We start from the raw sequence: 23,361 nt of genomic DNA, 5'->3' as shown, positions 1-23,361 counted from the left end.
GTGAATACCATAGGTATCATGCTATGCGCGAAACATTTTGTTCTATAAGTGCACAGCGCATTAGCCCGTGACGTGAAAACGGTGAGTGCCCTTCTCAAAACGAACAGGAATCTGCGCAGCTCGGTCATATTGTTAACAAGGCAGCATTGCGTATCGTTCAGAAGCATACAGCTCTTTCCCATAAAATATATGTTCAAACAAGTTTCATTGGTACGGCAGAAAACGCGCTGAGCTAGTAAAAAGCGGAATATTACTCCACGTTCTCACACCCCTTTGTTTTTGTTTTGAGCCGACTTCGCCGTGGCCCAAAACTGGGCACCGAAAATTACCCAACATGTGACGTAGCGGTAACTGAGCTCCAATGAAAAATAGGTATATGTAAATCACCTCTTCTGCAGTAGGAAGTCGGGCTGCAGTTGCTAGGTGCTCGCGTGTTTCAACTCTGTTTCGCTGTAGTAAACAGTCCGTGACTACACGGAGCAGCTGTGCACAGAGAGCAACACAGCTTGTAAACATACATGCATGTAAGGACACTGATTCGGACGAAAGCTTGAGTAGACCGCGAAAATATATTTGAGGTAAAAAATGGTACGTTGTGCATGGTTGCCAACCAACTGACTTGCTGGCTTTTTTTTACAGAAACAATTGCTACTGCGTGTGTGCTGAAATGGGGGTTGTCGGCTGACAGAGGGCAGTCTACTTTTTCTGCGTGTTTCACTGTATCAAAAGTGGGTAACATTTATGTATTATATTCTAGACCAGATTGTAAGCGTAGAATGAGTTGTCTCGCTCAAATTAAACTCTAACACAAACATTAACTGGCAGACTTCACTGCTAAATAATAACGTAATTTGTACAATGATGTATATAATGTAATTTGTATCTACATAAAGTCAAACAGATTAGACTTTTTCATTCAACAATATGCTGACAGTTAGCTATTTGGGTGACTTTTTGTTCCTCTTTTCCAGCAATGCCAGATTCTGAAATGCATGTCCAGGGGGTGACTGAGTATCATTAGTTATTGAACAAGGTGGGCAAAAATGTTTGACACTGTCTAACCGACTTCGTTTCTTTAGTGCACTCGTGGAGCCAGTCTTATTGTGGTCATATTTGATCTCATTATTCTTATCATGCTCTAATTTACATGATGTATCAATGCTATGACTGCATGTGACTCTTTATATACCCTCTGCACCTGTGTGCCATGTGTTGCTGTTGTGATCATATGTTAATTGTGCCTAGACATAGGTCCTCTCTGTCAACCATGAGTGCACTCGTGGAGCCAGGCGATGTCCACACCATTGCCCCCGAGATGCCAGCCATATTTGATGGCATGAAGCTGGCTGCCATAGCAACAGTGCTCTATTTCCTGGTGCGCTGTCTGAATCTGAAGAGTCCCACGGCTCCGCCTGACATCACCTATCGGGACACGCCCCTCAACCGCTATCTGCTCAAGTCCTGCACCATCCTGACCAAAGAGTGAGTACTGATACCTACCCAGCAGATAGGATGTCATTTGGGACACAGCCACGATCACCTATAGAGCCCTGGTCAAAAGTAATGAACTATATAGGAAATGGGGTGCCATTTGGGACACAGTCACTATCACCTATAGAGCCCTGGTCAAAAGTAATGAACTATATAGGAAATGGGATGCCATTTGGGCTGCAAACCGTGTCCACTGTTCCCATGCACCGGAGCACACATAGGCCTACTTGAGAGCAAGCACACACACTTGTGAGCGAAATAGCAGTCATGCCATGCAGTGCTTCCTGGAACATGTTATGTTGTTGTGACTATGGTATCAATATCAAATTCCAGAGCAGACTGGTACATGCCACACATACACAGACAGTCACAAGCTCATACTCATAAACCCACATGTACTGTAGCTACAGGACATACTATCCCACTTTCATAAACATCCTTAATCTTTCCTTTATCTTTCCTTTCCCCCTGAGTCGTGATCACTTTCAACCCAGTCGCGATCGTGCCCTTCTCACCGTACCTCCCTGTTAGACCAGTCCTCAACACTCCTTGCATCAGTCAACGGCTGCCCAGCCAATCGAGATGCCCTGTGTGTGGGTATAGGAGGTGTCCTATTAACACTGTATTATTTTACAGCCACATCGCAATTACATAACATCTACACTATGGACCACACTGCAGACTTAGCATGGCTAAATTATACACTGTCTTTACATGGATGAAGTTAACATTTTTTAAGATAAACTCTCTAACTCAAGGAGCTGTTTTTCATTGAGGCATATTTGCTGTAAAATTGTAAATGGCTTCCATGAGACATGAAGATGTTAATGTCTTGCTACCAGTGATATATAATTTATCCTACAGGCCAAAGCCTGGTCACAGAGTGGGGAAAGGAGGTTACTTAAAACGGTTGTGTTTCTTTGCATGAGAAGGAAAGACCATGCTAGAGGTACAGCTAGGATCCAGAGTTACTTGCAAATTAGATTATTTGTTGTTGTTGTTATACCTCTTTTTCTTCCTAATTTCGTGGTATCCAATTGTTTCATCGCTGCAACTTCCGTACAGACTCGGGAGAGGCGAAGGTCGAGAGCCGTGCTTCCCCCGAAACACAACCCAACCAAGCCGCACTGCTTCTTGACACAATGTCCACTTAACCCAGAAGCCAGCCACACCAATGTGTCGGAGGAAACGTCATACACCTGGTGACCGTGTCAGCGTGCACTGCGCCTGGCCCGCCACAGGAGTTGCTAGTGCGCGATGGGACAAGGACATCCCTGCCGGCCTAACCCGGACGACACTGGGACAATTGTGCGCCGCCCCAGCTGCGACAGAGCCTTGACTCGACCCCAGAATCTCTAGTGGCACAGCTAGCACTGTGATGCAGTGCCTTAGACCACTGCACTACTCGGGAGGCCCACAAATGAGATGTTTATACATGTTAACGTCATGCTAGATTTTGTGTGTGATTCCATGCACGTGTGTGTGTGTGTGGAATGTACCAGTTCACACTGGGATTTCATACCATGCTCACAACACAAAATGTTCCACAAGGCACTGACATTACTGCTCTTACATCACTTTGGCTCTCACACATCCACTCTTGCCCGTTTGTGTATTCACACAGGTACGAACCACCGCTGCTGTGGGGGAAGAGTGGACACCTCCAGACTGCCCTGTATGGGAAGATGGGGCGTGTCAGCTCCCCAAACCCCTGTGGGGTGCGCAAGTACCTCCTCATGCAGGATGGGGCCACTGCCACCTTTGACCTCTTCGAGTCGCTGGGGGACCACCGCACTGGAGGTGAGATATTCGCTCCAGAGTGAATATTCCCCTAGGTGCAGAACTAGGCTCAGCTTCCCCTTCACCAATCCTAACCTTAACCTTTAGTGAGGAAATGCAAAAATGACCCAAGATCAGTGTCTCGGCTGGGGCAGCTTCACCCTACTCCGAGATATTCAGTGTCATGTACTGTACCACGTCATGTACAGACCTGGGTTCAAGTACAAAAAATTTTCAGGACTCTTGTCTTTCAAAGATAATTCGTAAAAATCCAAATAACTTCACAGATCTTCATTGTAATGGGTTTAGACACGGTATCCCATGCTTGTTCAATGAACCATAAACAATTAATGAACATGCACCTGTGGAACGGTCTTTAAGACACTAACAGTTTACAGACGGTAGGCAATTAAGGTCACAGTTAGGACAACCTAGGACACTAAAGAGGCATTTCTACTGGCTCTGGAAAAACATCCAAAGAAAGATGCCCAGGGTCCCTGCTCATCTGGGGTGGCAGGGTAGCCTAGTGGTTAGAGCGTTGGACTAGTAACCGAAAGGTTTCATGTTCAAATCCCCGAGCTGACAAGGTACAAATCTGTCGTTCTGCCCCTGAACAGGCAGTTAACCCACCCACAGGCCGTCATTGAAAATAAGAATTTGTTCTTAACTGACTTGCCTAGTAAAATTTAAAAATCTGCATGAATGTGCCTTAGGCATGCTGCAAGGAGGCATGAGGACTGCAGATTTGTCCGTACTGTGAGACACCTAAGACAGCTACAGGGAGACATGACGGCAGACCACGTATAACAACCCTGCACAGGATCCGTACATCTGAACATCACACCTGTGGGACAGGTACAAGATGGCAACAACAACTGCCCGAGTTACACCAGGAACGCACAATCCCTCCATCAGTGCTCAGACTGTCCGCAATAGGCTGAGAGAGGCTGGACTGATGGCTTGTAGGCCTGTTGTAAGGCAGGTCCTCACCAGACATCACCAGCAACAACGTCGCCTATGGGCACAAACCCACCGTCGCTGGGCCAGGCAGGACTGGCAAAAAGTGCTCTTCACTGACGAGTCGCGGTTTTGTCTCACCAGGGGTGATGGTCGGATTCGCATTTATAGTCGAATGAGCGTTACACTGAGGCCTGTACTCTGGAGCGGGATCGATTTGGAGGTGGAGGGTCCGTCATGGTCTGGGGCGGTGTGTCACAGCATCATCGGACTGAGCTTGTTGTCATTGCAGGCAATCTGCGTTACAGGAAAGACATCCTCCTCCCTCATGTGATACCCTTCCTGCAGGCTCATCCTGACATGACCCTCCAGCATGACAATGCCACCAGCCATACTGCTCGTTCTGTGTATGATTTCCTGCAAGACAGGAATGTCAGTGTTCTGCCATGGCCAGCAACGAGCCTGGGGGTAACATCTCACAGCAAGAACTGGTGCAGTCAATGAAGAGGAGATGCACTGCGGTACTCTATGCAGCTGGTGGCCACACCGGATACTGTTACACCCTCCCTTTTTCAGGGACACATTATTCCATTTCTGTTAGTCACATGTCTGTGGAACTTGTTCAGTTTATGTCTCAGTTGTTGAAATTTGTTATGTTCATACAAATATTTACACATGTTAAGTTTGCTGAAAATAAATGCAGTTGACAGTGAGAGGACGTTTCTTTTTTTCTGAGTTTATTTGAAATCTTTCAAATACTTCTAGTGTTTGCTTGAATATTAATAACTTTATTTATAGAGCTCTTTTCAATAACAGGTTAACAAAGTGCTTCGCATCAAGTGCATAAGTGGGTTTTCAGGGGGGATTTAAAGAGGCACTGAATCTGCAAGCCTGATCTCCTCTGGCAATGTAAGTTGGGGCTAAACCAATCCTAGCCTTAAACGTGATCCTATCTAGACTTGTAGATGGGTGGGTTTTGCACTTTTGCAATTATTGTGTTGGTTCAATTATGCCAGATGAGCTCAATCAAGCCCAGCTGAAGTATTTTAAATGATTTCAAATAGTATTTGAACCCAGGTCTGGTCATGTACCACATGCCTTGTACTGTATCTGTGATATGGGCATGACTCGGCCTATTGGTTAGGCTTACAAAAACAGCTGTGCTCAATACTGTCCACATCCCTTTAAGTCCTCAGTGTAGTGGCACTTCAAAATGAGGTTTAATGCAACAGGTCTGCGACTAGTGTGCATTATTTAGACATTTTGAGGTAATTCATCGAATGGAATTGGCTTTGGTTGGCGTCTACTGTTTCCTTATCTTGAGTAATGTATGTCAAGGGAACACTTTTATTTTATTTATTAAAAATCCTCTCGTACTGTTTTGACCTTTTGGGCACATGCCCTAGGGTATCTAATTGGGTTTGAGACCATTAGCATGATGGTGCCCCTGAGGAAAGAGTAGCACACACCCTTTATCTGTGTCGTGACTCCCTGGTAGGCTTGGATGGTATACTGGGATATTTTGAAATCTAGACTATGACTTTTCAAATAGTATTAATCGCTTCAGCCATGCATTTGGTTTGTCAACTAAGTGGCTAGCCTGCAAGATCAAGCTTCTTGGTTACTGCAGAGGCCATCAATCCCCTCCCGGATCAAGATTCTTGGGGCCTCATTTATAAATTGTGTAAGTACACGATATACCCACCCAAATGTGTGTGCTCCAATTTTCACGCAAAAGTTGGCATTTCCAAAAATCTAACTTGATGAGAGAATGTGCTCACCTCCTCGCAAACTTAAAGCCATGTGTACACACATCTCTGCTAGTGGTTGAAATATTGTATTGTAAGCTGGCAAGTATTTTGTGCAAATGGAGATATGATGAAAAGCTTATTCATAAAAAAACAGGAAAACATATGAACTAGAATGCAGCCATTTGCATTACTTAAGAGCGAAAATCATTTTATAAAAAATATTTAAAAAATCTAAAATGTAGACATTTCCTATTTTGTTTTCATAAGTTGCATAATAAATTCCTGGCCGTGATGAATTCATATATTTCCGAAGTTGCCATACAAAAAATTACCATGCGCAGCTCTCATTTAATTGGATCTAGAAGTCTAGTGAATATGTATTTCAAGTTTTGCAATCCCATAGGCAGCACTATTTATAATATTCAGTCGAATTTAACAGGTGAAAAGTCTATTTTACATTGAAGTAGACTGTAGCATACATAAGCCTACCTTTATGTAAAATATAAACTGGTCACCTGTTAAATTCGACTGTATATTATAAATCCGGCCTAACCCGGACGACACTGGGCCAATTGTGCACCGCCCCATGGGTTGTAGGAAAAGTCAATGTAAAACATTGTTGTGCTGCCAGGTCCACAATAATTTGCCATTGTTTTCTCTTTCAGAACTGACAGTCCTTTGCCAGATGCAGCATAAATTAATGCCAAAGATTTAAAGCATTCTGCCAGCTCAGTAGATAGACTGGCAGCTTGTGTAAAATATTTGACAGTATGGGTAGGCTTCAGTATTGGTGTGCAATAGGAGTGCAACATCATTGCCTATTTAATCTCAGAGTCTATACCAAGGCAGGACATAGAAACCCAATCTATTGATAAACTAAATTTTGAATGCCAATAGTTCCAAATTCTACAGCAAGTAAAAGGGTGTCATTGTCACCATAAGTTTAATGAAGGGCGTTTGTCCAGGCAGAGTTTTAATGCTCGTTCACGCTTGCACAGTTTTACTACGGGTCTGATTTATAACTGGGGAAACATGCGTGCGCCAAGTTTATAAATCTTAATGTTTTACCTGCGCCGACTTTTCAGAAATTGCGCATGTGGGAATGTTGTGAAATTCTAAGCGGCGGTTAGAAGAGGCCCCTGCTGCCTAAACGTGTTGTGCGTTGAAAAATATATAATTTGGAAAGAAATTGTGCCCCTTTTGTGCACTGCGAGTAATACCCTATATGGTACAGAGCAGTTTGAAAGTCTGGATACCGCCTAACCCTACTCCTTGGTCTTGTTCATTAGGTACCACACAGAAGAAAATGACTGAAACAGGGAAGGACTACCGGAACTGGTCCAATGCAAATTTTAATTTCCTCTTGCAAAATGTTTTAAAGCGTGTTTCACTGTGTGCACTAATGACCCCTGTTGCACATAGAATAGCGTGCTTTTCGGCCTTCAATATGCCCTAACACCACCTACCCACGGACTCCTCTTTATCACCTGTGTGTTTACTGTGTTTTTACTCCACAGATGACATCACCATGGTGATCTGCCCAGGGATTGGTAACCACAGTGAGAAGCACTACATCCGTACCTTTGTGAATCACTCCCAGAGGCAGGGGTACAGGTGTGCTGTTCTCAACCATCTGGGGTCCCTGCCCAACATCGAGCTCACGTCTCCGCGCATGTTCACCTACGGTAAGACCGACAGGGCCAGGGCTCTGTTAAGTACGCATATTGTTGTCCTTTTTAATAATAAAACTGTCCATATGTAGCTTGTTTAGGGTCACAGGTCCAGAAATGGCTGAAGAATTGCAACAATTACCTGGAGCCAACTCTGCAGATAGTACTACTGGGTGATTTTGAAAAGTCAATAGTCAATCGATCAAAAATCTAATAATGATTTATCTTTCATTTACAATCTGTAGAAACAATGAAAATAGAAAGGTTCAGAACAGCACAGTTGAAAAAATATGTCAAATAGAAATCTGATAACGAATGTAAAATATGCTGTGTCCGTAAAATAAATACATATATATGTATGTGTATGTTCAGAACTTTTGTGAAACAGCACAGTTCCGAATATAATGCAAATAGAAATCAAACTGGATGGACATCAGAAATAGATGGGAGGGGTAGAGGAAGAACCAAGACTAAAAATAAACAAAATATAACTATTGTAAAATAGAATGTGTCCATAACCTTTCTAGTGCAGGCGTTCCGCTAGCGGAACCCCTCAACAACATTCCTCTGAAAAGGCAGTGCGCAAAATTCAGAAATATTTTTTTAGAAATGTGTAACTTTCACACATGAACAAGTCCAATACAGCAAATGAAAGATAAACATCTAGTTAATTATGCATTAGGGGGGCGCTATTAAAATTTTGGGATGAAAAACGTTCTCGTTTTAAACAAGATATTTTGTCACGAAAAGATGCTCGACTATGCATGTAATTGACAGCTTTGGAAAGAAAACACTCTGACGTTTCCAAAACTGCAAAGATATTGTCTGTGAGTGCCACAGAACTGATGTTACAGGCACAACCCAGATAAAAATCCAACCAGGAAGTGCTGCATTTTTTGAAACCGCCTCATGCCAATGACTCCTTATATGGCTGTGAATGAGCTACGAATGAGCTTACGGTTTCCACGTATTCCCCAAGGTGTCTACAGCATTGTGACGTCTTTGTAGGCATTTCCATTGAAGAATGGCTGTAAGGGACCATATATAGCATGGTGTCTCCCGCAGAAAATCTTGCGTAAAATACTGAGGTAGCCATTTTTCCAATCGCTTCTTATGAGAAACCAATTGCCTCAACGGATATATTATCGAATATATATGTTAAAAACACCTTGAGGATGGATCCTAAACAACGTTTGCCGTGTTTCTGTCGATATTATGGAGCAAATTTTGAAAAATGTTTGGCGTTATAGTTGCAGTATTTTCCGGTCGATTTCTCAGCCAAGCATGATGAAGAAACGGGAGCTTTTTCGCCTACAAAAATAATCTTTTTGGAAAAAAGGAACATTTGCTATCTAACTGGGAGTCTCCTGAGTGAAAGCATCTGAAGTTCTTCAAAGGTAAATTATTTAATTTGGTTGCTTTTCTTATTTTCGTGCAAATGTTGCCTGCTGCCAGCAGAGCCTAGCATAGCATTATGCCATGATAAACTTCCACAAATGCTTGTCTAGCGTTGGCTGTAACTCCTATTTTGAAAATCAGAGATGACAGTGTTGTTAACAAAAGGCTAAGCTTTTGTTTGAATATATTTATTTCATTTGCGATTTTTTTTTTTTTTTTGCGTATTTATGTCCGCTGCGTTATGCTAATGTGTTTGAGGCTATGATTACGCTTCCGGATACGGGTTTGCTCATTGCAAGAGGTTAATCTACCCATCGTGTCCGATTTCAAAAATGCTTTACAGCGAAAGCACAACATATGATTATGTTAGGTCATAGCCAAGTCAAAAAAACTGACATTTTCCCAGCCAAAGATAGGAGTCACAAAAAGCTGAAATATAGATAAAATTAATCACTAAACTTTGATGATCTTCATCAGATGACACTCATAGGACATCATGTTACACAATACATGTATGTTTTGTTCGATAATGTGCATATTTATATTCAAAAATCTGTTTACATATCCACGTTATGTGCAGTAATGTTTTGATTCCAAAACAACTGGTGATTTTGCAGAAATACTCATAATAAACATTGATAAAATATAAGTGTTATTCACAGAATTAAAGAGACTTCTCCTTAATGCAACCGCTGTGTCAGATTTTTTTAAAGAATTGCGGAAAAAGCATCATCTGAGAACGGCACTCAGAGCCCAAAACAGCCAGAGAAATATCTGCCATTTTGGAGTCAACAGAAGTTAGAAATAACACCATAAATATTCACTTAGCTTTGATGATCTTCATCAGAAGGCACTCCCAGGAATCCCAGTTCGACAATAAATGACTGATTTGTTCCATAAAGTCCATCATTTATGTCCAAATAGCCACTTGTTGTTAGTGTGTTCAGCCCACTAATTCATCTTCATGAGGCCTAAGCACTTCGTCCAGACAAAAACTCAAAGTTCCGTTACAGTCCTTTAGAAACATGTCAAACGATGTATGGAATCAATCGTTAGGATGTTTTTAACATAAAACATCAATAATGTTCCAACCGGAAAATTCCTATGTCTGAAGAAAAGCTCTGGAATGCCCTGAGACCAAGGCACTATGCCAGACCACTGACTCGGAGGTCTCATGGGTCCCTCCTTTATAGTAGAATCCTCATTCAAGTTTCTAAAGAGGGTTGACATCTAGTGGAAGCCGTAGGAAGTGCAACTTGACTCAATAGACACTGTGTATTCGGTAGGCCAAGCTTTTAAAAAACTACAAACCTCAGATGTCCCACTTTCTGGTTGGATTTTTCTCAGGTTTTCACCTGCCATATGAGTTCTGTTATACTCACAGACATCATTCAAACAGTTTTAGAAACTTCAGTGTGTTCTATCCAATACTAATAATAATATGCAAATATTAGCATCTGGGACACGATATTCATAAAAATACATTCATAAAAAATCCTACAATGTGATTTTCTGGATTTTTTTTCTCATTTCCTCTGTCATAGTTGAAGTGTACCTATGATGAAAATTACAGGCCTCATCTTTTTAAGTGGGAGAACTGACTAAATACGTTTTTGCCCCACTGTATGGAGTATTCCAAGTAAAAGCTTGATGTGGAAAAGTTGGTTAATTAATAAATGTATTGCATTTACCTGTAACTTGCACTGTCTTTCTAACTGCTACTAGGTGTGGCAGGTAGCCTGGAGGTTTGAGAGGCAGGTCAGCAATTGGAGGGTTGCCGGTTTGAATCCCTAGTACATCTGGAAAATCTGGTGGGGAGTGCGCCAGTAACCGGAGGGTTGCTGGCATCTGTATCCTAGATGCCATCTTCTGCCGTTGTGCCCTTGCGCAGGGCCCCTAACCCCTAAATCTATCCAGGGGCACTACACCGTGGCCAACCCTGGGTTTCAATCCCTTGGGATTTGTTTGTGCATCTCAGTGCATTTGGTTGAAAAGCAAAATACACATTTCTGTGATTCCTTTTCCAGGTTGCACATGGGAGTTTGCAGCCATGGTGGGTTCCATCAAGCGGGCCTTCCCCCAAACACTGCTCATCGTGGTGGGCTTCAGCCTAGGGGGGAACATTGTGTGTAAGTTCCTGGGGGAGAACAGGATCAACCAGGAGAGAGTGCTGTGCTGCGTCAGTGTCTGCCAGGGATACAGCGCACTCCGGTACGTGGAATCAAAATAAAGCGTCGTACAAACGGCACCCACTACACTGTCAAGTAGAACGTCGTTGATACTGTGATTCGGCTACATGCGGACATGTGTGTGTCTAGATCCACGCCCGTGAGGATTTGTGGAAGGGGCAGGCAGCCAGTCTGGCCTCTCTTTGTTCATACCCATAGGTAGGCCATGGCCACCACTTTACCCCGTGTAGCTTTTGTGTTTGTCCTCATCTCTTTTTAATCTCACGCAGAGCACCACACACACACACACAAATGCGTGTGTGACTCCACCTCAGTGCCTGCTATTGTCTCTCATAGACCTCAATTCGCCTTGTTCCCCGTTCACTTTTAGACACCGACACTGTTCACGTGCACTCTGCAAATAGTCTAAAGTAAGTACACTCGGGCTATTAAAAACCTGCCATCACATATGCCCGTTACCCGTTTATACAAACCACACCCACGCATTAAGTGCTACCAAAGTGCTTACACCGCTAATACATGTTTCACATAGGATTTACTGTATGTTGCCTGTTAACAACATTTAAAAAATAGGCCAATGTTTATATGACCTCTTTCAAACAGGCCCGGCATAAGCCTTTTATACCTCCCGTGCACATGCCAGCACCGAGTACATGGTAGTAGGGCTGTGTAGATGTGGTTGGGGCATCTATTTTAATGAATCCATTGAATATACGCAATCACAAATATGTCTATTATTAGTTAATTGACTAATAAAGTGTATTTTCAAAAGAATGGAATAGCAAGTATTTTGTAAATTATGCTACTGATCTATGAAGCCTAATTGGTTGTGCCATGCAAATCTAATCAATAGTTTATTTTGTTCATTAAACAGACAGGATGCACTTTGCTCTGCCCTGATCAGTCAACCAACATATACCCTACATGACCAAAAGTATGTGGACACATACACATCAAATAACAGCCTCAACTCTTCTGGGAAATCTTTCCACTAGATGTTGGAACATTGCTGCGGGGACTTGCTTCCATTCAGCCACAAAAATTAGTGAGGTCGGCCACTGATGTTGGGCGATTAGGCCTGGCTCGCAGTTGGCGTTCCAATTCATCCCACAGGTGTTCGATGGGGTTGAGGGCAGGGCTCTGTGCAGGCCAGTCAAGTTATTCCACACTGATCTCGACAACATTTCTATACGGACCTCGTTTTTTTGCACAGTATTGTCATGCTGAAACAGGAAAGGGCCTTCCCCAAACTGATGCTACAAAGTTGGAAGCACTGAATCGTCTAGAATGTCATTGTATGCTGTAGCGTTAAGATTTCACTGGAACTACGGGGCCAAGTCCGAACCATGAAAGACAGCCCCAGACCATTATTCCTCCTCCACCAAACTTTACAGTTTTATACTTTATACACCTGTCAGCAACGGGTGTGTCTGAAGTAGCCAAATCCACTATTTTGAAAGGGTGTCCACATGCTTTTGTGTGTGTATGTATAGGGGTAAGGTGACTAGGCATCAGGATATAAGATAAACAGAGTAGCAGCAGCTTGTGTGTGTAGTCAGTATAAATGTGTGTGTGTGTAGGGCCCTGTGAGTGTGCATAGAGGCAGTGCAAAAATAAAAAGTTCAACGAGGAAACTCGGGTTAACTCAGTCCATGTAGTTATTTATCAGTATTATTGCTTGGGGATAGAAGCTGTTCAAGAGCCTGTTAGTGCCAGACTTGATGCAGGCTGTAATACAACAAATGTGGAATAAGTCGAGGGGTATGAATAGTTTTTGAAGGCACTGTAGAAATACATGCACAATAAAAGAACCACTCATTGTGTGGTATTGACTTGGTGCCGTTATTGACTGTCTCTCTCTCGTGTGTGTGTGTGTGTGCGTGTTAATCTAGGGCCCAGAAGACGTTCCTACAGTGGGACCAGTGTCGGAGGCTCTATAACTTTCTCATGGCAGACAACATGAAGAAGATAATCCTCTCCCACCGGTACATACAACTGCTAAAACACACGTCTCAGTAGTTAGTACACATATCACTACTGTCACAGTCCCTATGCAATGTTCAGTCTTTGAAATAAGACCTAGACAGAAATCCTAAATAAATTGCCCTAATGGTTCATTTACGAGCTACATGCTTCAAGCCAGACTAATTTACATCATTTGTGATTACAAAATATCAAACTGTCTGGACGACAAAACAAACCCAGATAAGACGTCCATCATCATCATAATAATAATAGTTCTCAAGTGGCCGCTGGGCCAGCCACCCTTCCATCAGTATCAGACAGCTGGTGTTCTTGTTTGCTTGTAGCCTATAACAAGCATGCAGGCTTCCCTACTGTATAAAAATGACAATTTACAAGTGGAGTCTGCAATGAATTCACACTACCGGTCAAAGGATTTAGAACACCAACTCATTCAAGGGCTTTTCTTTATTATTTTTACTATTTTCTACATTGTAGAATAATAGTGAAGACAATAAAACTATGAAGTAATACATATGGAATCATGCAGTAACCAAAAAAGTGTTCAACAAATCAAAATATATGTTATATTTGAGATTCTTCAAATAGCCACTCTTTGCCTTGATGACAGCTTTGCACACTCTTGGCATTCTGTCAACCAGCTTCATGAAGTAGTCACCTGGAATGCATTTCAATTAACAGGTGTACCTTGTTAAAAGTTAATTGGTGGAATTTCTTTCCTCAATTACTTTGAGCCAATCAGTTGTGTTGTGAAAAGGTAGGGGTGGTAATAGACCAAGTCCATATTATGGCAAGAACGGCTCAAATAAACAAAGAGAAACAACAGTCCATCATTACTTTTAATGACATGAAGGTCATTCAATATGGAAAATTTTCAAGAACTTTGGAAGTGCAGTCACAAAAACCATCAAGCGATATGATGAAATTGGCTCTCATGAGGACCGCCACAGGAAAGGAAGACCTGAGTTACCTCTGCTGCAGTTCATTAGTTACCAGCCTCAGAAATTGCAGCCCCAAAACATGCGTCACAGAGTTCAAGTAACAGACACATCTCAACATCAACTGTTCAGAGGAGACTATGAATCAGGCCTTCATGGTCGAATTCCTGCAAAGGAACCACTAAAGGGACACCAATAAAATAAAAAAAGAGACGAGCAATTGACATTTAGAATGGTGGAAATTTGTCCTTTGGTCTGGAGTCCAAATTGGAGATGTTTGGTTTCAACCGCCGTGTCTTTGTGAGACGCGGTGTGGGTGAGCAGATGATCTCCACATAAGTATTTCCCACCGTAAAGCATGGAGGAAGTGGTGTGGCGGTGCTTTGCTGGTGACTTGCTCGTTTTATTTAGAATTCAAGGCACACTTAACCAGCATGGCTACCACAGCATTCTGCAGCCATCCCATCTGGTTTGCGCTTAGTGGGACTATCATTGGTTTTTCAACAGGACAATGACCCAACACACCTCCAGGCTGTGTTCAACAACTGAGATGGTTTGGGATGAGTCAGACAGCAGAGTGAAGGATAAGCGGCCAACAAGTGCTCAGCATATGTGGGAACTCCTTCAAGACTGGAAAAGCATTCAAAGTGAAGCTGGTTGAGAGAATGCCAAGAGTGTGCAAAGCTTTCATCAGGGCAAAGGGTGGCTACTCTTGAAGAATCTCAAATATAAAATATATTTAGATTTGTTTAACACTTTTTTGGGGGGGGTGGGGGGGGCTTACTACATGATTCCATATGTTATTTCAGAGTTTTGATATCTTCACTATCTTTCTACAATGTAAATAATTTACATTTACATTTACATTTAAGTCATTTAGCAGACGCTCTTATCCAGAGCGACTTACAATTTAGACTGTACAATTGCACATTTAGACTGTATAAAATGACATTTAAAATAATGATGAAACGAAAGATGCCTTATTAGGCTATACAGTCATTCAACAGTGCCTTTTGAATTGATTTGATCTGTTTCGTGTAGTGAATCTGTTATTCAATGTGTTTGTTTCGGCTAATAACAATATGGCCCCAGCATTTTTTTCCCCAACAAATAATGTTTTTATATATATTTTTTTAAATATATACAGTGCCTTGAAAGTATTCGGCCCCCTTGAACTTTGCGACCTTTTGCCACATTTCAGGCTTCAAACATAAAGATATAAAACTGTATTTTTTTGTGAAGAATCAACAACAAGTGGGACACAATCATGAAGTGGAACGACATTTATTGGATATTTCAAACTTTTTTAACAAATCAAAAACTGAAAAATTGGGCGTGCAAAATTATTCAGCCCCTTTACTTTCAGTGCAGCAAACTCTCTCCAGAAGTTCAGTGAGGATCTCTGAATGATCCAATGTTGACCTAAATGACTAATGATGATAAATACAATCCACCTGTGTGTAATCAAGTCTCCGTATAAATGCACCTGCACTGTGATCGTCTCAGAGGTCCGTTAAAAGCGCAGAGAGCATCATGAAGAACAAGGAACACACCAGGCAGGTCCGAGATACTGTTGTGAAGAAGTTTAAATCCGATTTGGATACAAAAAGATTTCCCAAGCTTTAAACATCCCAAGGAGCACTGTGCAAGCGATAATATTGAAATGGAAGGAGTATCAGACCACTGCAAATCTACCAAGACCTGGCCGTCCCTCTAAACTTTCAGCTCATACAAGGAGAAGACTGATCAGAGATGCAGCTAAGAGGCCCATGATCACTCTGGATGAACTGCAGAGATCTACAGCTGAGGTGGGAGACTCTGTCCATAGGACAACAATCAGTCGTATATTGCACAAATCTGGCCTTTATGGAAGAGTGGCAAGAAGAAAGCCATTTCTTAAAGATATCCATAAAAAGTGTTGTTTAAAGTTTGCCACAAGCCACCTGGGAGACACATCAAACATGTGGAAGAAGGTGCTCTGGTCAGATGAAACCAAAATTGAACTTTTTGGCAACAATGCAAAACGTTATGTTTGGCGTAAAAGCAACACAGCTCATCACCCTGAACACACCATCCCCACTGTCAAACATGGTGGTGGCAGCATCATGGTTTGGGCCTGCTTTTCTTCAGCAGGGACAGGGAAGATGGTTAAAATTGATGGGAAGATGGATGGAGCCAAATACAGGACCATTCTGGAAGAACCTGATGGGAGTCTGCGAAAGACCTGAGACTGGGACGGAGATTTGTCTTCCAACAAGACAATGATCCAAAACATAAAGCAAAATCTACAATGGAATGGTTCAAAAATAAACATATCCAGGTGTTAGAATGGCCAAGTCAAAGTCCAGACCTGAATCCAATCGAGAATCTGTGGAAAGAACTGAAAACTGCTGTTCACAAATGCTCTCCATCCAACCTCACTGAGCTCGAGCTGTTTTGCAAGGAGGAATGGGAAAAAAATTCAGTCTCTCGATGTGCAAAACTGATAGAGACATACCCCAAGCGACTTACAGCTGTAATCGCAGCAAAAGGTGGCGCTACAAAGTATTAACTTAAGGGGGCTGAATAATTTTGCACGCCCAATCTTTCAGTTTTTGATTTGTTAAAAAAGTTTGAAAAATCCAATAAATGTCGTTCCACTTCATGACTGTGTCCCACTTGTTGTTGATTCTTCACAAAAAAATACAGTTTTATATCTTTGTTTGAAGCCTGAAATGTGGCAAAAGGTCGCAAAGTTCAAGGGGGCCGAATACTTTCGCAAGGCACTGTACCTCAAGGGGTCTTTTTTAAATGTTATTAATTCATTAATTAAATAGCTAAATGATCCTTGGTATGACTTTTTATTTATTTATTTTTAACAATTCCATATAGCTTAGTAGAACCCTCCTTCCCCGTGCTTAGACTGTTTCTTTCGCGGACCGCAAATAAGAGATTCATACAGTGCTCATATTATAATGGCTGTCTTTTCACCTTTGCCCACTTCAGAAGTTAGATTTTCTCCAGGTGTCCCTCATTAGAAATAATGTACTGTCCCTAAATGACACGTTTATTCTGTCCCTCAACTCTTCATTTATAATGAGTGTCATTTTGTATTGAGCGGGATATAGCTAGATGCTGTATGTGTTGATTTGCTGCTGTTGTGGATGGATCAGAGGAACCGTTAGACTGTGCACAAGGTAAATTATCAATAGACCTATGTGCCAAAATTACCTGGAGAAATCTGACCTGCAATTTGTAAATAAAGCTGCTGTACTTATAATTCGTAAAAACTTCATTTGTATCACTTTGATGTGACCCAAATGGCAAATTTAATCTTTCATCTATACATTTCGAGATATATTAAACCACAAAAAAAAATGTTTATTTGGCACTTAGTCTGGCTTTATTGGCATTGTCTGTTAACACCCGTTACAAAAGAATCTGGCAGTTTTGAAGCTGCAGTAGAAGTGCAGTAACTGCAGTCGACTGGTATTTTGGACACCTTAATTGCAGAATAACTAAAGTTGAACTGCAGTATATACTGCACTGTAACTGCAGTCGCACTGCAAAATTACTGCAGTAAAAAAAACATTTGGACGCAGTATTTTCAGCATACTGCAATATTTTTTGATATTTCTGATACTGAATTGTTTTTTGCAGGAATTTATTTTACGTCATACATTGTGTACCACCTGTACGCTGTTTCTGATTGACAGGGGGAGTTTGTTTGGAATGAACTCGAGCAAGATGGAGGACGCAGACCTGAGCCGACTGTACACAGCTACCTCCCTCATGCAGATCGATGACAATATCATGAGGTGACGGCCGGCTTTCTGACTCTGGTGGCCATCTTGAAATAATCTTGTCTTTAGTAATTGTGGCCTTGTTGCTATAACCTGAAGCCTGTTTTTTTTGTTCATATGTTTCACAGAAAGTTCCATGGTCACGACACGCTGAAAGAGTACTACGAGAAGGAAAGCTGCGTACACTACATTCACAATGTGAGTGAACACGGACCAGACCGGAGTCTCCCAGAGCCTTCGTAGCTGAAGTAGTACATTATTGCTCTTGACGACCCAGACTCAAGTCTCCTATAGACACACAAAGTGCTTCATTGAACAAATTTTGCTCAAAGATTGAAGTCAGATATTGATGTTATAATTGTTCCACTAATGTGGTTGTCGGTCTGGGTTGTGGAGATTTTGTCTTTTGACTATTTTAGCTACTAAGGATTTGAGAAACCTAGCCCAGAGTGATTACAAAGTGGTTTTCAAACTTAATGATGATGATGAATGAGGATGATGATGACAATCGTATTTCAGATTAATGTGCCTCTACTGCTGGTCAACTCCTCAGATGACCCTCTGGTCCATCGGTCACTTCTGACCATCCCACGCACACTCGCAGGTATTCGCTCTATTCAGTAAGAGTTGTAACTAATTGAGTGCTCATCACATTTTGTTGATTCATTAATACCAATTATTTATTCATAGTGAGTGACAGCAGTTTTAGTAGCCAGGACAGGATATCTTCCAAAACAAATCGATGGGAGTAAATGGGCCACGCTCACCAAGTTCACAATTTATGGCCAAATCACCTCAAAGAAATGTGTACTGAGCATTCTTATTTGATTACATTTAGCTTCATGCAAAATCCTTTTAAACTGGTCATTGTGACGATGTGCAATGTCATTAGTAGTAGCGCAATTAATTATTCAATCAACACCAGGGTCACATCAACTTGGCCGCTTCTTCCTTTCTCTGCTGGACACACTCTTTAAGTTTTGACCGCTAAGTGTTGATAAATCCTTCTCGCTATCTTTCTGCAGCGTCTCCCTGCCCAGACAGTCTTTTTGAATTTTTCATGGCCATGCGATCCCCTGTGCTGTGGTATTATTTACAGCGTGTGTTTGTTTTCCACACGTGCGCCATGTGTCGCCCGCGTTTAAGCATTTCTCTGCCTCAGTGGCCGGGAGTCACTGGCCCGACCCCCATTTAGTGTGTAAATCAACAGCCACAAGGCTTGTAGGAGAAAGGTGCTGGCATCTACTTCCCCCTGAGACCAGAGCGTTCCAACCATGTGGCTGAAGGGCTACGGTCCTGTAGGTTTTCACTCTAACCCTAATCTAGCACACCTTATTCTAATAATTAAATAACCTGAATCAGGCTGTTTACAACTGGGGTTGAATTGAAAACCTACAGGAGGGCAGCACCTCAGGAACGGGGTTGGCGAGCCCTGTAACTCTACGCCTGGCCTGCATGTTCCATAGGGGACTGTGTTGTGGCGGTGTCCCATAAAGGGTATACAGGCTATCCTCACCACCAAAGGCTACTAGAGTGCAAACAAACCTATTGTATTGGACAACTGCATACACGCGGATATGGAAGTAGCCTCATGTACCATATGTAGTCGCACACAACCTGATTTCTTTAAGGGTGAGTCATGCTCTCTAATAAAGGTAGATGGGTTCAGTCAGTGTTACTCCAGTTTGTCGTCTCTCTGGCCTCAATGGCCAGCACTTAATCCCATTAGCGCTGTCTATCTGTATCTGGAGGTCAGTCAGGAAGCCAGCCAGCCACCCTCAGTCTGCCTGGGCCCTTTCAGCAGCCAGCGCTGGGCTGCACGGCCGGGACCAGCTGTCTCTGCTGTGTGCCTCTCTGCTCCCTCTCAGGCGCTGATGAGCTGCCTTTTTTAAAAACTGGCCCGTGTGTTTTCGGTGCGTGTGTGCTTCCTCCATATGGAGAGCTAATCGCAGGTCAGCTGCTACCACCTCACCACTAACCTTATGTACTTTACATGGAGACAGACGCTGACCTTGGATCATTTCATAATGAAGTCATAATGAATAAGATGATATGGACGGGCCATAGATCAGCACTCCTACTCTGAGATGCTTTGTGAATACAGGCCCATGCCTGGTCAGGGCAGGCCTGTGGCCGTGTTATTTACTGACGGTTGTTGTATTATTTACTCTGGTCACTAGTGTTTCTGTAACGGTGTCACCTGGGTCAGAGTGAAAGACGGGGTTGCGGCTCGACTAGAAAAGCAGTGTGCTGCCCGTTTTTATAATATTCTGTCCCGTACACGTTTTTTGATTTGTATCTGAGCGCCTCTCGCGTTCAGTTTGCAGTGACTAAAAGTTACGAGAGGGAAATAAAGACCGAGCGAGTCAGGGCTGAGAGTGTTGGGTGGCAGAAATGGAAAGGAAATTAGGCCTAGGAGTCACATATCTGTGAGGAAACTCGAGGCTCTGCCAGAAAGGGCTACCTGCGAGCTTACACAAAACTAAACCAATGAATCGTCAGTACATTGGCAATATCTAATTCATTACCTCATCGAGTTGCACTGTTACATCTACCATTCGAGATGTTTTGCATCGTGTTTACTGTGTTTCGAGTAAGAGTGCAATGACCTAATCTATACTGAACACAACATGCAACAATTTCATTTGTCTTTTTACTGAGTTAGTTCATTTAAGGAAATCAGTCAATTGAAATTCATTAGGCCCTAATCTATGGATTTGACATGACATGACAAGGCAGGGACGCAGCCACGGGTGGGCCTAGGTTCACCCACTGGGGAGCCAGGCCCAGCCAATCAGAATGAGTTTTTCCCCACAAAGGGGCTTTATTACAGACAGAAATACTTCTCTGCACCCCAATACCACTTCGGTGGCATCTTACCTAGTAATAGGCCAGTAGTATCAGCATCCACCATTGTTTACGCAACGACACCACCACATGCTAACTGTTAGCATCACCGTATCTTTCTCCACACCCGTCAGAAAAGAAGCCGAATGTGATCTTCGCCCTGACGCTCCACGGGGGTCACCTGGGCTTCTTCGAGGGGGCTGTGCTGTTTCCCCAGCCCCTCACCTGGATGGACAAGGTTATCGTGGGCTATGCCAACGCAATATGCCGGTGGGAAAGACACAGACCGCCCTGCCTGAGGACACGTCGTGGACTCTGTCCACAGGCCGACGGTAAAGCTTACCGCACACATGCTCATGTATTTTGTATGGACACACACTGCCAGGGATAAAACGGGGATGCCATGAGACGAAAGGAAAGGTTTCACACTCTACCTACATTTACAGGCGTACACACACACGTTACTGTTATTATTAATATACGCACATCCAGTATTCCTCTGTCCTAGTCCCCTAACATCCTGTCAATCAAGAGTCACTTATCTGTCACTCATACTTTTTTAAATATTTTTTTTAAAGGGACTCCTAGTTTATAAGGACACATACGCCCACCGGAGAAGGCCGAAACCTGTATTCTTCTCTTCAAAAGGGGGACGGGGATGATCTATGGGCACAGTAGCTCGCCTGACTTTGTTCTGACTATAGCTTTGCTTAGAGAAACACAGCATTCAGCTGCGAATGACATTCATTGAAAGCCTTTACCCATGGAATCCAGTCAGTCGAATGGATGGCACTTGCTCCTCTAAACGTGGATACACAGTGTATCCTGCACCTGCTGGTGAACAGCTACAAGACTCCACACTGGCTTATTTATTGCTCCGTTCTGTCCATGGAAAAGACTGGAGAGGAGATTTAGCTTCTGTGTGCAAAGTCCCAGCCAGCACTCCTTCTCACTTGGGTTGCTACTTGGTCCCGACTCTCCTAGCTGTTTGTTCCGAGTGTGTGTACTGTTGTCGTGATGTTGTCAAATGGGAGCTCTGGGAGGTTGAAACTCTGAAGGCTTTTGTTAAGCAGAGAAATAGAATTCCTAGAACAGACATTTTATTTCTATGTTAAGCTTCTTTAGCTCTTTTTAATAATTGAGGCCAGAGTCAAAATCTGGTCTGGCCTCTAGTTCTAGGCTAATAGGCAATACTTTCCTGGTCAGGTCATCGTCTGAGGAAAAACTCCAATCTGGCCCTAGTGATAATATATTTTGTCTTCACATTGTGCCTCAAACATAAAAAATAAAAATATTTCAAACCAAGAAAGGATGGCAATGGTTTAAAGTACTTCATTACTATTTTCAATACGCAGACATAGTGTTCAAGGACCAGACTCTGTAAATATCTGACACTCTGAGGAAGCACCCAATCCTACCCAGAACACATTAATGACAAGTTCCCTTGTCCTGTACTGTATTCTTGGTGGAACAGCCTCTGATATTCTCACTGGTTGGCTTGCACTACACAGCACTCCACTTCTGAGACTCAAATACATAGATTTTTATATATTGTAACTTGAGTTGTGAGTATAGGAATATTGATAGTAGTTGATTCTTACAAGCCGAGTGCACTGACTATAAAGTCCTTAATCACAGCCACTGTGAGGCAAGGGTCCACTGTGCTATTTCAGTCATTCAGTTGGTTTGCCTTAGTAGCCAATGTTCAATGGTACAATGTCAATGACACTTTATTCTGGCATGCACGTTTTGGAGATTTCACTGTAGGACCAATGGAATGGTCTAAAATGAGCAAACTCCACCCACCTGGGGCAACGGGCGACACAAAACAAGCGCACCCACCATTGAGCATTGGTTATTTGAGTAGATTGATTGAACCAAATAGGGAACTGATTGTCAAGGTTTGCCATGAACATTGTGTGTCTACCTGAATCATTGAACTCACCCAACGGCGAAGATGAGAATTGAAGCCACGTTTAGGTTTGTTGCTGTTGTGAAATAATATATAGGTATGCGCTACAGATGTAGACCCCAGTTGTCCTCAATTGAAATACCAAAACACCATGTGACTTGGTCTTCTTCCTTATCTGGGCAAAGCCCCATGCTTTAATTTTTTTTAATTTTTTATAAAGACAGAAGGTTTAGGTTACCTTGTGTAAGTTTAGTCTGACAGCGTCTTTGTTCTCATTTTCCCTTTTTCCATTTAATATTTTCGCTGTTCTTTTTAAGAGATATTTGTTGGAAACTGTTTAAAAAATAATAAAAAATGGTGTGGTTCCTGAGATGTAGAGCACAGACTAAGTTGGCTTAAATACTCTGGTCGAGATTCAGTCCAAGGCGCATTGTAGACAAACGTACTTCCCTTTTTGAAGGTAATTTGCACTTGACCTGACTTCTGAATGTGATCTCTACACGTGTCAGGGAATTTTGGGGTTATGTTGATCAGTGCAGTGCGTTTGTCGACAATGCGCCTTTGATTGAATCCCGGGCTCTGTCTTTTTATTTGCGCTTGTCTGTATTCTATTCCATGTGTAAAAATGGACCAAGTTACTGTGATATCATTGGGTAGATGAGAG

At 42.5% G+C, this 23,361-nt stretch overlaps 1 protein-coding gene across 2 annotated transcripts; it reads left to right on the top strand.

Annotated features, from left to right (window-relative positions):
- Positions 1-96: 96 nt before the first annotated feature.
- abhd2b (abhydrolase domain containing 2, acylglycerol lipase b) lies at positions 97-23,067 on the top strand. 2 transcript variants are annotated; one of them, XM_029668628.2, is made up of 13 exons: positions 97-524; positions 640-728; positions 972-1,033; positions 1,252-1,482; positions 3,116-3,291; positions 7,496-7,663; positions 11,074-11,257; positions 13,128-13,220; positions 17,852-17,953; positions 18,067-18,136; positions 18,458-18,542; positions 20,920-21,117; positions 21,364-23,067. In XM_029668628.2, exons 4-13 carry the CDS (start codon positions 1,268-1,270, stop codon positions 21,378-21,380), a joined length of 1,308 nt encoding a protein of 435 aa, XP_029524488.1. In that variant the 5' UTR covers positions 97-524; positions 640-728; positions 972-1,033; positions 1,252-1,267; the 3' UTR covers positions 21,381-23,067. The 2 variants fall into 2 exon arrangements, with proteins under 2 accessions (XP_029524488.1, XP_029524487.1); XM_029668627.2 differs by having other exon boundaries at positions 1,246-1,482.
- The last annotated feature ends 294 nt before the right edge of the window (positions 23,068-23,361 follow it).

This window comes from Oncorhynchus nerka, linkage group LG9a (assembly GCF_034236695.1).
Source record: "Oncorhynchus nerka isolate Pitt River linkage group LG9a, Oner_Uvic_2.0, whole genome shotgun sequence".
Classification (NCBI taxonomy): domain Eukaryota; kingdom Metazoa; phylum Chordata; class Actinopteri; order Salmoniformes; family Salmonidae; genus Oncorhynchus; species Oncorhynchus nerka.
This window is presented reverse-complemented; position numbering and strand designations above follow the sequence as displayed.